The 16,654-nt window shown below is 35.7% G+C and overlaps 1 protein-coding gene across 1 annotated transcript in view; it reads right to left on the bottom strand.

The window, feature by feature from the left end:
* Positions 1–841: 841 nt before the first annotated feature.
* The window catches only part of SPTLC1 (serine palmitoyltransferase long chain base subunit 1), a 32,729-nt gene continuing 16,916 nt past the window's right edge, over positions 842–16,654 (bottom strand). The window contains exons 9-15 of the mRNA XM_081945243.1: positions 14,245–14,352; positions 13,031–13,126; positions 10,583–10,679; positions 7,871–7,925; positions 3,889–4,006; positions 3,249–3,322; positions 842–2,248 (exon numbers count right to left, since the gene is read on the bottom strand). Of these exons, the coding sequence (XP_081801369.1) occupies positions 2,155–2,248; positions 3,249–3,322; positions 3,889–4,006; positions 7,871–7,925; positions 10,583–10,679; positions 13,031–13,126; positions 14,245–14,352 (642 nt within the window). The 3' untranslated portion in view covers positions 842–2,154. The remainder of the gene's footprint in view (positions 2,249–3,248; positions 3,323–3,888; positions 4,007–7,870; positions 7,926–10,582; positions 10,680–13,030; positions 13,127–14,244; positions 14,353–16,654) is intronic.

Raw genomic sequence — 16,654 nt, 5'->3', positions numbered from 1 at the left:
ACCCTTTCCCCTCAGGTGTGTATTCTATTCCATTCCATTCCATCACATAAAACATTACTGTTTCTGTTATTAAAACCCTTGATCACCCTGCCCAGAAGGCTGATTAATGTGATTCAGATTCATAAATCCAAATACTATTGAGATAAAGACTATAAGGTTGGTTCTAATTGCAGCCTCAGATTATGCTCCCATACTATTCTGTAACCTTTAAACAATGGTTTACACTGCAAATATTTCCAGAAAATATATGCAGGTAATATACTAATGGCTTAAGAGATACTAGAAACACCAGATCAGATGCTGCACACTCAAATGTGATACATAAAAAATAATCTTCTCATTTTCTATATTGCTAAATAATACCTGGAGATTCTGTTTGGTCCATTTTAGTATATTCAATTTGCATATCATAAATTTCTGATTTGGTCCATTTTGGTGTATTCAATTTGCATATCATAAATTTGCCTTCATATTTGTTAAATTGGTTCAAATCTGAAGAACACTGTAATTATTTATCTTTGCAACTTAATTGGCTTATTCAAGATAATAGGAGTTGGAGTTCAATTACCACATACCGTATATTGATATTTATCTGCTGGGTTGGGGGGGACAATGTGAAAGAGGAAGTTTGACAATATCATCTAATTATTAGTAGATAACAAAAATGAAGCTAACTGTTGATTTAAAATAACTGTCAAAAGGATATTTAAATTTGTGGCAGAAAGTGCTCTAAATCAGTCCAAATCAGATTCAGCTTTTTTTTAAAAAAATCAGAAACAATTATTGTAATTGATGCACACAATTGGGTACAATATAATAAAGACTTCAGAAATAACTGAAATACTGGATCAAATATATGCTTTTATTAAAAAATATGTCCAAATATAGCACTGGAATCCATTTAGCAGCAACCAAAGAAGGCACAAGGGTAAAGAATCCAACCTGGACATATTAGAAAATCTTAAACATAGTCTTAATCATGACTTTGGAATCCTACTTGTGGCAATTCACATTACATATATCACAACATCTCAGCTGCCTTGAAGGTTACAAGAATATTGGCTAATTGTAACTTCTCTGGTATAACTGACTGTTGGTTTACTGTAATCTCTTGCAAATCTATGCCAAAGATTTTGTAATCTCAAACAATTACATTCTAGGTATAAAGTTTGGAAATACTTTAGTACAGATGATAAGAACTCCATGCAATGACTTGTACAAATTTCTAGTTAGTTAATTTTTTTAGCAGTAAGTATATATAACATAGATACCTTTACTAAACTAATTTATCCAGTGATTAAAGCATCTACCAAATTACTGTTGTATTCTCTTTGTGTTCAATTTTTATTCTTGCTGCCAAATATCGGCTCAAACTGTATTTCATGAAGACATCAACCTTGTAAAACTCTTAATATACAAACTCACACTCCATCTGAAGTGTAACTAGGTAACTTTATGTCCATATTATGGCTTTAAATGAGTAGTTGGGGCACTGGTGTAAAAGTTAAGTACATAGTAAATAAAGATAAATGGCAACTCATAATGATACTGGAATGAAATGACATGCAATTTAAATTCAACAAAGATGTTTAAAAAGCTAATGCTTTCAAGAAATTCAGAAGTGGAATGATTTAAACAAAAATTCACATACAAGTGTAATAAAAGCTCCTTAAATACTTAATTCCATAGGATCCCATAATATCATGTTAAGTATCTATTATGACAACAGTTTTTTTTTTGAAAAATGTTCAAAACAGTATATTTTACTAAGAATGATTAAATTAAGAGTATTCTGTAAATTTTCATCTTTTTTTCCATATACTTTAACTTATTTTTTTAAAAAGTTATGCATTTAGAAAACTAGGGGAAAAAAGACTTTGAGAATGAAGACATCTTTCTCAAGTGAAATATCAGTGTAACAATGATCCCCAATTTAACCAATCTAAAAAGAGAGTTAAACTTTTATATAGTGTATGTTCAGTGTTCCAGTATCTGTATATCGGTTTTTGTGTGTGGAATGACCCGATAAAGTCCAACTTTCAGTTCCATCAGATGATAATCCAAATAATTTAAATCTCTGAAGTGCAAGTCAACACACTGTGAAAACACCAGCATCCTAGTGTTGTGTGAGACAGAAATCAAAGCAATCCAACCTCAGTTTAGTACACATTCTGCAGCTTCTCTGATGAGGGAGGCAGCTTTGTCCAATTCCTTCTCTGTTTGTTCTACCGTCACTACCACCCGTATGCTGGAAGGGACAAAAACAGTCAATTGACATCTATTTGCTGTACAGTTAAAAAAAAATAGCCTTACAATATCTAGAGATTAATATAATTAGACATGTACATATTGAATGAAGTTAAAATCTGAAGTTAGATTGATTACATCAATTGTATTGGCTATTGATTTCTTTCCTAATGCAATCAATAGTGTGGTTATTTTCCAAGCCCCACAAGTTATTTGAGAGATTATATTTGTCTGTACCCTTAAACTCATGCAAACATGCAATCTTTTAAAATCAATCCTTAGATTCTACCAAGACCTTCTAAGAGCGAGAGACTCTAGCCTAAGAATGTAGATTGTTTTCTCCGTTGAGGTTCTATTCCCAGTTTAAGATTTCCCTCTTTAGTAAAATTCAAACTTTAAAGTTTGGACAATCATTTGACTGAGATGGTATAAGGAACCTTGCCTTGGGCAGGAGATTGGACTAGAAGACCTTCCAACCCTGATTCTTTGATAGATTGAATGGCTTGTTTTATTTGTACCCTTTGTAGATGTTTTACTTATAATTATAATAATGCAAATAGTTGTCATTATTACTATATTTACTGGACTGTGCTAGTTGCTTTGCCTGCTTCTATTGGGAGAAAGGTAGGTTTTTAAAATGGATAAATAAAAATATACATAAATGGGATAGTCAATCTGTAAAGAAGGCTTGATACTCCAAACAGATAATATTGGAATTAATTGGCTAATAGAGTGACTTACTATCAACCATAGTTTAACACCTTTCATGATTCCATCAAGTTTGAGGGAGCTTCATATAAAAAATCTTGTTTCTTATTTTTTACATTCCATTGTTTAGCAAGTGAATAAAATATGAACCCTGTAACTGTCTTATATTTAATGGCAATCTAGAAACATAGTAGAAATATTTATATGTATAAATTCCAGTACAATCTGCCATAACTGTACCATGTAACTGGACTCGAAAAGTTTTATTTTAATAGAATGAAGTAGTTACTAACCTGGGTGGAGGGAGATATTTTTCTTCTTTTTCCAAATAACGAGCCTGAGTTAAAGCAATACCTCTGTTCATACACTGGAAAAAAGACATAGAACCAGTTATACACCTAAGTATATGAACTGCCCATTATTTTTTTTATTTTGAAATACTAGCAACATATAATAGGAATTTTCTTTGGTCTTAGTTTTTATCCTAGTTTCTGCTGTTGCTGTTATCTCTTCCCTCACACACACCCCTTCCAATAATGCACCTCTCTTCTATCAGTTCTCTCTACTATTCCTTTCTTTCAATTAGTAAAAATACCCTTCCCCTTTGTGCTTTGCTTATTGTCTGCTTCAATTCAGACCTTACTTCTGTAGTGCACCTTGAAGCATATAGAAACTCTGGTTTCATGCCGTAGCTCAATTAATAATAAAATACAGTTAATGTAATGTGAAGTTTATTGAAACAAACCAATATTGTGAAACAAAACAACGTTGACATAATCTTGGTTTGTTGTCCCCTCTTTGTAAATATACTGGCAGTAATTGAAGACAGATGCAACTTAGTTTAAGACTCATGACAAAGCATGAAACTATTGGGCCATGTTTCTTGCTCAAGTTCAGTTTTGAAGGATTCAACATTTTTAAAAGAAATCTTACATATTCTACAATTTCTTTCAGTAGCCTCATATCACTTTCTCGAGATCCAGTACTTTCTTCTAACTGGAGATGTAATGCTGGGGAAAAGGACTGTCCCACGAGTCGTAGACCAGGAATCCTACAAAAAGCAACCACGTTAAATAAAACATAGGATTACTGCTGTAACAGTGAACTGAATGTAACACACTGCTTGGTTTTGTGCAAGGCTGCAAAACAGAAATTATATAATCAAGAACACACTTCACCTCAAGGCAGATGACCTGACCACTAAGTTTACTACCCACAATCTTCCATAAGAGTAGAAACAAACAGAACGTAATAAATCAGGTTGTTCGTGTTAGCTACAGATAACCATGTATAGTTCTTCTATCTAGCCTGCCTGATCTACTTATCTGTTCCAGTTAGGTTAGCTATATGTTAGACATACATACCTACATACATACATACATACAATATATGCCAGGCTTTTCTATATGTACTTGGTAAGCGTCAAAAGGAAAACATTCCTAGATTAGTTGAATGATAATTTTCCTAGGATACCATCCAATTCTAGGTGTTTTAAGGGGCATACCATGCTACTTTTGGGCATGCTCCATGAAGCAGTATGATTAGGCATTGTTCCTGCAGTTATCTCTTCTCCCACTACTACACAAGCTAGCGTTCTAGCTTATGGCAGACAGGTTGAAAGCCTTGACCTCACTGGACCACTTAAGAGTTGTATATGCCAAAAATATACTTCTAAGCTAAGATGAGCAGAAAAAAAGGCATTTTCTAAAATGTATTTTTACTGCTACCAATTATTCACAAAAGCATTGCCAACACAGAATTGCTAAACTATTTAACTGAATTAAATCAATGAAATCAAAATTGAGAGCAAGTGGACAACATCCTAAATCAGGGGTGTCCAAACTTGGGAACTTTAAGACTTGTGGACTTCAAATCCCAGAATTCACAAGTCTTAAAGTTCCCAAGTTTGGACACCCCTGTCCTAAATGGATTATATAAAGTCAATCCAAAGGTGTGCATGGGGACTTGAGGCCTTTATTGTAGAAAGTGGCTGGGTTAACCTGTAGAAAATCTTAATTCCAAAGACAACAAATAAAAAAGCTACCAATGTATATTTGTGATTTTGCAATATAGCAGTCATTTGTTATGAGAGCTATTTATTAACAGAAAGACATTATCAAGACATTACCAGCATCTACCTTAACATTGTAATGTAAGATAACAATGTAAACATAGTAACTTTATCTAAAATTTAGGCAATTTTGGGCCTAAAATATATTTTATTATTCAGATTTTTATACAACATAAATTTCTTGATTATTTACATGTTACAAAAGTATACTATTTAAAGAAGAATAATTCAATAGCCACAAGGAATCTAAGGAGCTCATAATAAGTATGTAATCAATAGAGATCAGTTTGTAATAATGTGGGAAGTTATAATCTCAATGCTGTTGGCAATTATACAATTTATTATAAAGCTTTCCAAATTGCTACTTGGTTCAATAGATGTGATTCTTTTTAATAATGAGAAAAGAACAGGTCCAGAATTAAAATAACATGTATGTTTAATTACCGTATTTTTCAGAGTATAAGACGCAATTCTTTTCCCCCCCCAAAGGGTGAAAATCTGGGTGCGTCTTCTACACTGAATACTGGGGGCTGGGAGGGCAATGAGCAAAAACTGGGCCCTTTTTGCTTGTCTCCCCCCCCCCCCCCCCAGCAGGACTCTACAAGCCTCCCAAAGCTTCAACATGCTTTTTAGCAAAGAATTTTTTTGCTTATTTTTGCCCCCCCCCCCAAACCCCCAGGAGGACTCTACAATCCTCCCAAAACTCTGCACGCCCCACTCCTTTTTTTTGCAAAAAGCGAGGCGTGCAGAGGGTTTGGGAGGCATGCAGAGTGCAAAAACCTTTTTTTTAAATTTACCTCTTCAAAATCATGGTGTGTCTTATACTTTGGTGCGTCTTATAGTCTGAAAAATACGGTACTAACAAACAAAACCCTATTTTATTAAGGGCCACTGTTACTAGTACACAGTAAGATGAAAATTGTGAAATCAATATACTCTTCTCGGAAGCATGCATATTGTTGAATTCAGTCAGACATTTCTAACAAAACAGTCTGTTAAAATATTTCTGAAACTAAAATAATGGTTGTAAAAAGGAACAGCTGAGGTAATGTGAGAAGACACCTTTGAACTTCAGCCAAATCAAAGCTTTGACATTTTCAGGTTTTGGCCAAACAACACTCTGTAATAAACATAGTCTGAATTTCTAGAGGCTGCTATACAAACCTCAAGTTGATTTCTATGTTACTTTCGTCAGTTACTTAAAATAAACTGTCATCTGACTCAAGTACACATCTCGTCAGAAAAGAATAAGCAAAGCAAAGAGACAGACACTGGCCCTTTCAGACAAAAGGTCAATCAATTAGAGTGTGTGAGAGAACAGCAGTTAGCTTTTTATAAGCAAGCTGATCATATTCTAAAGCAGCAGCAGTACTCAAAGTGTGATCTGGAAATCCCGGAGATCCCTTTCAGGAGTTCAAGAAGTCAAATAAATACCTATTTTATCATTTCTCAGTTTTAATTTCTAATACAGTATATATTGATAGATGTAATCCACATAAATCAAAGCTCCTTGGTTCCTCGACCATTTTTAAGACCTTTAAGGAAGGAGTCTTGAAGCCAAAATGTTTGAGATACACGGTTCTAAAGGAGCACAGTGGAAATCCACACAATTTTTATGCAATGAAAATGAATAGGTAAGACAAAAAATGTATCAAAAAATTAGGGTTAAAATAGAGATATGCCAAATGATTTATGCCCAGATTGTTCTGTCCATGGCACAGCTAGTTTTGTGGGTGGCTAATGCTGGAACATACATATTTAGTCTGGATGTGAAACAAAGCAGGAGTGTTTTGTTTTGGATATAAACTGCAACCCCCTAATTCCAGGAAGAAGTGTCTGGAGAAAAGTAAAAGTGCGAAAAGCCAAGAGTCTTTTGGTAATTGAGAAGAGGCAGGATAGCATAAAAGAAAAAGCTATTGGTGCAGGTGAGATGATGAGTTATATCAGGCTGGAACATCAGTGGTTGATAAGAAACAGGGAAGGGCAAAATGAAGATAAGGGGTTGTTCCTGCTGAACCATGGCTGATCCAGAATAGATCTGCAGGACATCTGGAGTAGGATATTTTGGTTTTAGGTCTGAAACAAAATGTTTTCTGTTTTGTTTTAGAGCTTTAAAGGAGAAACCAAGTACAGATTGATGGATAAGAACAGCAAAGACCCTAATGAAGACTCAGAGGACTGTAACATGACATCACTTGTTTAAACAATATACTGGGATATACAGATGTGATTTTCAGACAAGGGAGGTTCAAATAGCTGCACTTCAATAGTCTGGTCGATAGTCTCTGCATTAATACAGGAGCTAAGCCTCCTTAACACAAAGGGGATATTTTTCAAGAAGATAGTAAAGAAGCTTAGTAGTAAACCTGTTTTTAAAGTAATTATATCTTAATTGTGTGTCCCAACTTTCGTTTAAGACCTATTGCATTTCTATTATTAATGTTGCATTTTCTGATAATAATGCAACTTCCAAAGGAAACTAGCTATGGTTGCCTAAAAACTACTTTTTATAAAATGCTTATTATGCTTTACAATTTATAATACATGTCTACAGTATCACCAAAATATCTGAAATACTTATTTTAAAAAATTTCTACATGTAGTAAGAAAATATGATCTACACTGTACTACAATAAACTGTTTTGAGCTCAAAAAGATTTTGAGGTTTTTTTTTTTTAACTACACAGCTCTAGGCTATAGCTATAGTAAAAAGCAGTTGTTCTTACTAAAATAGCTTAAATATAGAGCTTAAAACAGTAAATGTTTCCTTTAATGTAATCTCTTTAAAAGTCATTTTTCTCTTTAAAGTCAAGTTTTAAATAAGATGACAATGAATTTACTTACCCTTGTAAAGCTTTGTATATTTGCTTACATTTTTGTCTTAAAACCTGAAAAATGCCTAAACAAAAAATAAACAAAAAAAACCTTGAATAAATTAGTTAAACATGACATACCAATTTAAATAGCTGTTTAAGGTTGTCCACTCTTTCTGTCTTTTACTTACCAAAGACACCAGAGAAAATACACCGATACAGCTCTTCTCTGCCCTTGTCTCTGCCCTATGGAAGATTCTTCCCTCTGAAACTAGATCAGCCCCATCCATCCCTTTGGATATTCTGAAAAGCTCTCTATGCTATGACTTGTTTAGGTGGCTCCGCTGTTGAGATAGGCATTTTTGTTTTTCTTCTTCCACTGTTATAAACACTTACATACTGCTTTACAGTGCTTTACAGCCTCTCTAACCAGTTTTACAGAGTCAGCTTATTCACCCCAACAATTTGGGTCCTCATTTTACACACCTCGGAAGGATGAAAGGCTGAGTCAACCTTGAGGCTGTTGAGATTTGAACTGCCAAATTGCAGGTATATTTATTAAAATGGATTTTTATATTTTAAAGTTTTGTTTCTGTTGTTTTTATCTAATTGTTGTGCACTTGCCAGAGTTGCTTTCGATAAGACAAATGGCTTTGTAAGTTTGATTACTTTAAATATCAACTTTTAAAAAATTAGTTTTGTTCTATGCAACTATTTTTGGAATATGATTTTCAGCTTAAGGCTTAAAGACTAAATGTGACACTCATCTTAAAACATTCTACATTGTTGCTCTAGAATCAAGCACTTTTTCTCCTTCTAGTCACTTGCAAGAAGACAGTGGGCTGTAGTTTCAAAGGAAAAATAGTCTCTCTATGAACCTTTTAACTGCACATCTTCCATTCCGTTCTCATTTCTCCAATATTCATTTACAACACCTAATTTTGTATGATGACATCCTAAGAGTTTTTAATGTTATTAATTTTATGTACTTTTTGTAACAGATCCTAATGCTGGATTTGATTTTTCCGAGCCAATTTCTTTTCATAGGATGCCTTTCTTTAACAAATCTGAAAGTTAAGCATAGATATAAAATACTGATGGCAGTGAATTCTCTAAAGCTCTTCTATCCATTGTGCTGCTGAGACTACATTTAGTGCTACAATATCTGAAAGCTGAACTTTTTAAAATCATTATTTTGGCAAACGCGGAGTGCTCAGAATGTGGTGATGACGATGATATAAGGATAGGATTTGTACTTATTTTACTAGAGAGACAGGACTTCAACATGAAAATGGAATCTTTAAAAAAGGCAGTGTAGATGCCAACTGGGCCCTATATAAACACTGTTTGGGTAAGAAGAATTGAGAGAAAAATAGTCAGACCCATCAGTTTGTGAAGGGTGATACATATTAAGACCAAGAATTAAAGATGCAAGAAAACAATTCCCAAGACATATCAAATCTAGAAAAAATTATCTCTTCCTGCTAATACATTTGGAAAAAATGCAATTGAAAAAACAATTATTAACCTTGTGATCAAACTTTACACATTATAGAAAGAAATTCAATATTCTGAGTATGCGTGTGCTGATAATATTCTCATTCATCCTTTCAGCCTATGGAAAGAGGACCAGAAAGGGAATCAATACAACTAGTCCTTGGCTTACAGCAGTTTGTTTATGACAGTTTGAAGTTACAAAGCCCTGAAAAAAGTAACCGATTGTCACATTTAACAAGCGTTGTGGCATCCCCATGGCCATGTGATCAAAATTCAAGACGCTTGGCTCATATTTATGGTAGTTGCAGTGTTCTGAGGTCATGTAATCACCTTTTGCAACCTTCTGATCAATAATGTCAATGGGGAAGCCAGATTCACTTAACAACCATGTTACTAACTTAACTGCAGTGATTCACTTAACAACTGTGGGAAGAAGGGTCGTAAAAAGAAGCAAAACTCACTTAACAAATGTCTCACTTAGCAACAGAAATGTTTGGCTCAATTGTTGTCGTACGTTAAGGACTACTTGTATTATAGATCAATAACAGGTCACAAAAGTGACTTTCACAGGAGAGATCTGATTTCTGGAAGCATGGGTTTGAGTTCTGAAATGCTGAAATGTTGAAACAATCTGGAGTTGTATTTAACAAAGATGGATAAAACTCTGTCTATTGTGAACAGTTCTGAGTACCACATTTTAATAAGGATTCAGAGAAAATGGGCCAAGTTCAAAGACATGGGGGTACAGATGTTCATAGAACTAAAAATTAATCTCTATGAAGAAAGACCAAGGATTTGAAAATATTTAAACTTGGCAAATTATTGAGTGGAGGACATAATAGTGTTTTTCAAATATTACTGTTCTCTCTTCTATGGCGCAGTGCATGAAATGAAGATTGAACATTTCTTATAGTCAGTTAAACTGCTAGGAAGACTTTTATGCAAACATGCATCCTCTGAAAACTCTGTTACAACATTATGCATTCCTCACTGCAATTAAAACAGACATAAGTGAATATAAGTTGTGTATGAAATATACACATCATTCTGAAAACTCTCAGTTCAAGTCAAATATGAACTGCAATCCCATATTACTTTACAGGCAACTGTGATGGACAATCAAAATCACCCAGTAAATCCATGCCAGTGTATGAATCCGTATCTCTCAAAGCTTTTCAATCTCTCTAAAAGTACTGTTCAAAACATAACTTGATTCTCTAAAATTATTAAATTCTAGAAAAATTACCTGGATTTTCTTGCATGATATTGAGAGCTTCAATGGCGGCGGCAGCTAGGAGGGGAGGCAGAGAGGCTGAAAAGCAATAGCCTTGACCAGACAACCTCTGAGAACAAAAGTAATAATATTAAAGGGCAAATTTCCAAGTGTTATCTATGTACAGAACCTACTGGTAAAATATACAACTGTTTAATTGAAAGGAAGAGAAATCTAAATTTAAGAACATTTTATCCAAAAAGACAGCAATCAGTTAATTATGTATTTTATCTAATTTGGCTCTTGCTAGTTTAAGCAACATATACATTATAATAATAAATGTTTTTTTTTCTTCCGTTCAATCATGTCTGATTCTGAGCAATTGCCAGGACAAGTTCCTATAGTTTTCTTAGCAAGTTTTTTTTCAGAAGTGTCCCTAAGGTGCTTTTTACAAGAGGAACTGGATTTTCTTGTTTTTCCCTGAGAACATTTCACTTCTCATCCAAGAAGCTTCTTCAGCTCTGGATGAGAAGTGAAACGTCTTTAAAGAAAATCAAGAAAGTCCAGTTGCCTCTTGAAAAAAGGTTGCACTTTGGGACAACCATGACCTGAGAATCTCCATAGACATTTTTCAGAAGTGGTTTGTCATTGCCTCCTTCCTAAAACTAAAAGCGACTGACCAGTCTAAGGTCACCGAGCTGGCTTTATCTCTAAAAAGGAACTAGAACTCAGTCTCCTGATTTCCAGCCTTAACCATTGCACTAAACTGGCTCTTATATGATTGCATTAACACTTAATAAATCTAACTTAACTTTTCTATTTCAAAACTATTTGAGAAGTAAAACAATATTGCTCTCTGTAAATACAACAGTTAACATATAGCTGTGTCTACATTCTTATTGGCAGCATCTACATGGTCTGATTAATTCAAAACAACATCTTTGTCAACACTGGCAAAATCACATACATAACATGACTTGATGGATCACTTTCAAACATGCCAAAAAAAATCTCAATGTGCAATATTTAAAAATTCTATGCAGTTACATCTTCTACACAGACAACCTCCTTGTCATTGCAAAGGGAATATTATGAGCCTAATATCTATGATAATTGAGGTAGTTATATCAGAAAAGGAACAGAACAATTATCTGTTATTCTAATATCCTTCTAGTGATATTTTCTCCCCACCTGTCACCTGTCAGCTACAACATGTCAAGGCAAATTCATTCTTGGCAAGGAAGGTGCATCAATTCTTCAGTATCAAATAAAAGCTACTTCTCAGCATCTGATATTAATACAGTATTTCCCCAAAGTGTAGTGCCTGCCAACAATTGATATAATTCTGAATTGACAACATGCAGAGCAAGCAATTTGTAGCAAATATGTACAAGATTGAGAGGATGTGTATTCATGTTCATCTAAAACTTCTATCTGGAATAAGCCTCCTCAAAAAGGTTAACTTAGGAGAAAACATCTAATAGTTTCTCATTTCTATGAAGTACAGGTACCGTGTTTTCCTGAAAATACGACAGGGTCTTATTTTCTTTTTACCTACAAAATATGGTTTGGGCTTTATTATGGGGAGAGGGTTTATTGTTTTGGGGTTGCAGGGTGGCTGCTGTCTTGCGAGTAGGCTCCCAAAGAGCCGGGCACAGCCTCATGGGTGAATGGCTGTGTTGCGCTGTCGCAGCAGTGCAAAACAACACAACAGCTATGAAGCGACTACGCTTACTAGCAGCCACCTGGCAAACCCCCTTTGCAGCCGGGCACAGCGCCATTCACTGACCTCGGGGTATCGCCAAGCCGCGTGAGCACCTATTCGCCGCCGCCCAGCTTGGCGCCTTCCAAATGCCAGTGAATGGCGCTCTGCACGGCTGGAGAGGGGGGTTATGCGAGTGACTGTTCCGCTCTTGCTCACCCTCCTCCCAGCCTCACAATGCATGGCCCATCTCTCATTACGGAGCCAGGGCACCTCCGCCGCCCTGGCTTATCACTTATCTGTTTTGCTTAGCAATGGAAATTTTGGGTTCAACTGTAGTCGTAAGTCGAGGACCACCTGCAAAGGAGTTCAAGCTAAATGATGCTGCTTTTCAATGGAGCCCCCTGGGGCAGCCTTCTAGCAGGCTGGCCACCTTCCTAATTCATGAAAACATTTAAAACAGCTATTTCATGAAGTGCTTAAAATGCAGAATCAGCCATCAGGTATATACAGTATGTGTGCTCAACATGAAAATGTATGTTTTCTGGTCTCTGATTGTTCTTACGGGGTTTTAAATTGATTACACATGTTTTTATTTAGATCATAACCCAGTTATTTTTTATAGATCTTGTAAACCACCAAGGGACTTATTTTTTTTTTGCAGTGGAATATAATTGTTACAATCAATAAATAAGTATACAAATAAATACCCATATTGGCTACATAGCTCCATAAAAAGATAACTCTGTCATAGTTGTCTTTCAAGGTCTATCACATACCTGGTGGTCAATAACAAAGGATCGTCCACAGCAAAATCCTCCAATAGAAGCCAGGGAATTTTCCATATTTGCACTTATAAGATCAATGTCATCAATCTAACACAAGAAATGCCAATTGCTTAATGTTAAAAAGTGAAAGCATAGTTTCAGTCATACAGGTGTAAGAAAATAAATCCTAACTCTACAATGGGTTTATTCATTTATAGATATATAATACTAAAAATACTTAATGAGAATACATTACAAGAAAGAAAAAATACAGTTCACATTTCGGTTACCACATGTATCCATTTGAAGTTTATTCTACCATCAAGCTGTAAAATAGCTAAGTGTAGTTCAGACTATTCTAACCTATTTATTTTCCTCTCGCCTTTAAAAAATATTATAATATATAGAAAAATCAGATACTACAAAAAAACCCCACATTCATTAGTACAAGACTAGGGAAAATTCACTAGTTCAGCGTTTTTATTCTGCCCCACAATTGTTTTATGAACTGTTTAAATACAACTTAAATTGTAAACCATGGGTTCCACAATTTTAGTTAAACAGCATGAAATAACAGGATTTTGTAGCAATTTGTAGAGTGCTATTTCATACTACTGCAAAGCGTACAATAATTTAAAGTTATCTGTCAGTTCGGGATGCAGTATACTGATAATGCCAGCTTAATAGCTGAACTCCAGATTGCCCAGGTGAAGTTGTTGGCTGTTTGACTCAATGTCTGAAGGCTGTTTAGGTCTGAATGTGATGGGGCAGACTTTGATTGAAACATGGCAAGACTGAGTAGCTGTGGCTGTTTGACTCCTTGGGTTGGGGGCATTTTCATCAATGTCTTGGGTAGCATAGCACTTTTCCATTTGAGGCTGGTGCTCAACTTTCAGATCCTTCTGGAATGCAGTCCCCTGAAGGATTTCAACTCTGTGTATGGAGGGGGAGCTGAAATCCATCAGTGGTCTTCAGGAATGTTTGAGAGCAAAAGGGCTTCAGAAGGCAGCTCCTTCCCTCTGTCCATGTAACAAGATTGCCTAAGAACCATAATCAGGAGTGCAGGGATGAAGGTCATCAAGCAGCAAACAAGACTACCATCTACATGTTTATACTGTTCTTTATTTTCTTTGATGACATTACCATAAAAAGATACCAGATCAAAACTTTACTTTCTGGTTGCTAGCATTAGGTTCTACTATCATTTACATATGATATAGACTTACACTTATTCCAAAATGTTCTGTAACTCCTCGTCCATGTTCCCCCAATACTCCAAAGGAGAAACTTTCTTCCAAAAACAATCTCACTTTGTATTTATATTTTAACTTTACCTGCAGATTATGGATTAACAAATGACACAAAGCAATGCATGATTAATGAATGCTCAGGAAGGAACAATTTATCAAAATAACAATAGCAGTAGTATTTAGGCTTATATACCGCCCGATAGCACTTTACAGCACTCTATAGGTGGTTTATAATGTGGAAGCATGGTTTGCATATTGCCCCTTCCGGGTCCTCATTTTACCAACCTCAGAAGATGGAAGGCTGAGTCAACCTTGAGCCCCGTCAGGATCGAACTGGTGGCCGGCCAGAGTTTGCCTGCAATACTGCATTTTCACTAATGTGCCACCAGGGCTCCTCAAAATACTCTACTGTTGACTATCTTCAGCTCAACACTCACCATGTCCCAAAGGTCCTTTTTTAAAAAGGCAATTGGACTGCCTTGGTTTTGCTTCCCATCCAGTTAGAAGTAAAGAAGATTCTTCATGAGAAGTGAAATGGTTTCAAAAGGAAAAAAACCAAGAAAGTCAAGTTGCCTTTTGAAAAAAACCACCTTTGGGACAACCATGATCTGAATGATTGAGAACACTCATCCTTCATGCATCCATGGCACAGGGCCTAGTTATCTGCGGGATCGTGTCCTGCCCCATACATCCCTGCGACCCATTCGCTCACACAGAGAGGGACTTCTCCGGGTGCCATCCTCCAGAGAGTGTCAGAGGGCGGTGCCCAGGAGTAGGGCCTTCTCTGTGGTGGGCCCTACCCTTTGGAATGACCTCCCCCCAGACATTAGGACAACAACCGACCTCCGCTCCTTCCGTATGAAACTGAAGACCTACCTGTTTCGACTAGCCGGCCTGGCATAACTCTACAACTTCTCCACCCCTTGGTCATTTTTTAACTGTTAATTTTAGTTTTTAATGTTATTGGGGTTTTAACTTTTTCTAAGCACTGTAATTTATTTATTTATTTTTACCTCCTCTATATGATACTGTTTTGATTGTTGCTTTTGTACGTCGCCCCGAGTCCCTGTGGGGAGAGGGGGCGACTAATAAGTTCAAATAAATAAATAAATAAATAAATTAGTTGTTAGATGTAGATTTCCTCTGATTATGTGGCAATGAACAGACTGAATGTCTTCTAGAACCATTTTTCTGCTTGTAAAATAACCTCAAGGCTACTTGCTTAGTACGTAAGACAAATTGCCTTTTGTGATATTTATACTTTTAATTGTTCTATTTTGCCAGTTACCTTGGTTTGAGGGGGCATCCCTCAAAATGCAGATACAATTTAACACATTTTCTCACTCACATGTCATGTAATGGGGGGGAAAAGTAGAATCTTGAGTAGCTAACCATAGGAAATGTTTTTAAAAGCATTTATACTCAACATCCTCAATATAAAATGAGCCCAGGAATGCAGACCTTTCAATGTTTATATTCTATGAAGAAATATTCCTTTGCCAAGAAACTGAATTTATTTATGTTACATAAACTTGACAATTGTGAAAGTGTTTTCTTAATTAGTGGAATCTGCTGCTGCTTCAAGATGGTGGAAATTGTACTAGGCTACAGAGGCTACTGACACATTCTCCCATTACTGTACAACCTTTCAAGTGTCACAGTAGCTATGATTTTAAACTTGATTTTTCAAAATCATAAATAGGTACTCAATTTTAAGAAACTGAGATTTTCTAATGCTGAATGATTTGATGCTGAACTCTTCGACTTTTCTTCAGTGGAACACTTAGCATATGTTGTAGACTAGGTTTACTACTTTGCCTACAAGAGTAGAAAGTCCAGGGGCTGACCCTCAGAATCCACGGAATGGGACAATTTGCCACAGCCAACTCGCTGTGGCCACCTTGCCACGGCCAATTCTCCATGGCCAACACACTGTGGGACAATTTGCAACAACCAAATGGCTGTGGGACAACTCAACATAGGACAATGAAACAATTCAATTATTTATAATTTTTAAAAAAATATTTTAATTTTTGCCATTCACATTTCATTTTGTGCCTCCTTTTGCATCTGTTATTTAATTATTCTATTTCCCCATTTCTTTGATATTAGTGTAACTCTTGCCCCTGGCGAGTTGGCTGTGGCAAATTGTCATAGACCCATAATCCAAGTCTTTAAATCATGGCAAACATCTGAACATTAAATAATGTTTTCCAACAGGAGAAGAGAATGAAATACAGCAGAACCAGGACAAGAAATATTATCTTCTGACTTGCCATTAACAAATCTTTTCTTCAGCCCTCTGTATCAGCCACCATCTTATTGGCAGCAGCATCAAAGCTGGGAAAGGGAAGACTACACTTAACATCTATTTATAGAAGATTGA

This window comes from Natrix helvetica (assembly GCF_964273705.1).
Source record: "Natrix helvetica genome assembly, chromosome: 2".
NCBI classification, from domain to species: Eukaryota; Metazoa; Chordata; class Lepidosauria; order Squamata; family Natricidae; genus Natrix; species Natrix helvetica.
This window is presented reverse-complemented; position numbering and strand designations above follow the sequence as displayed.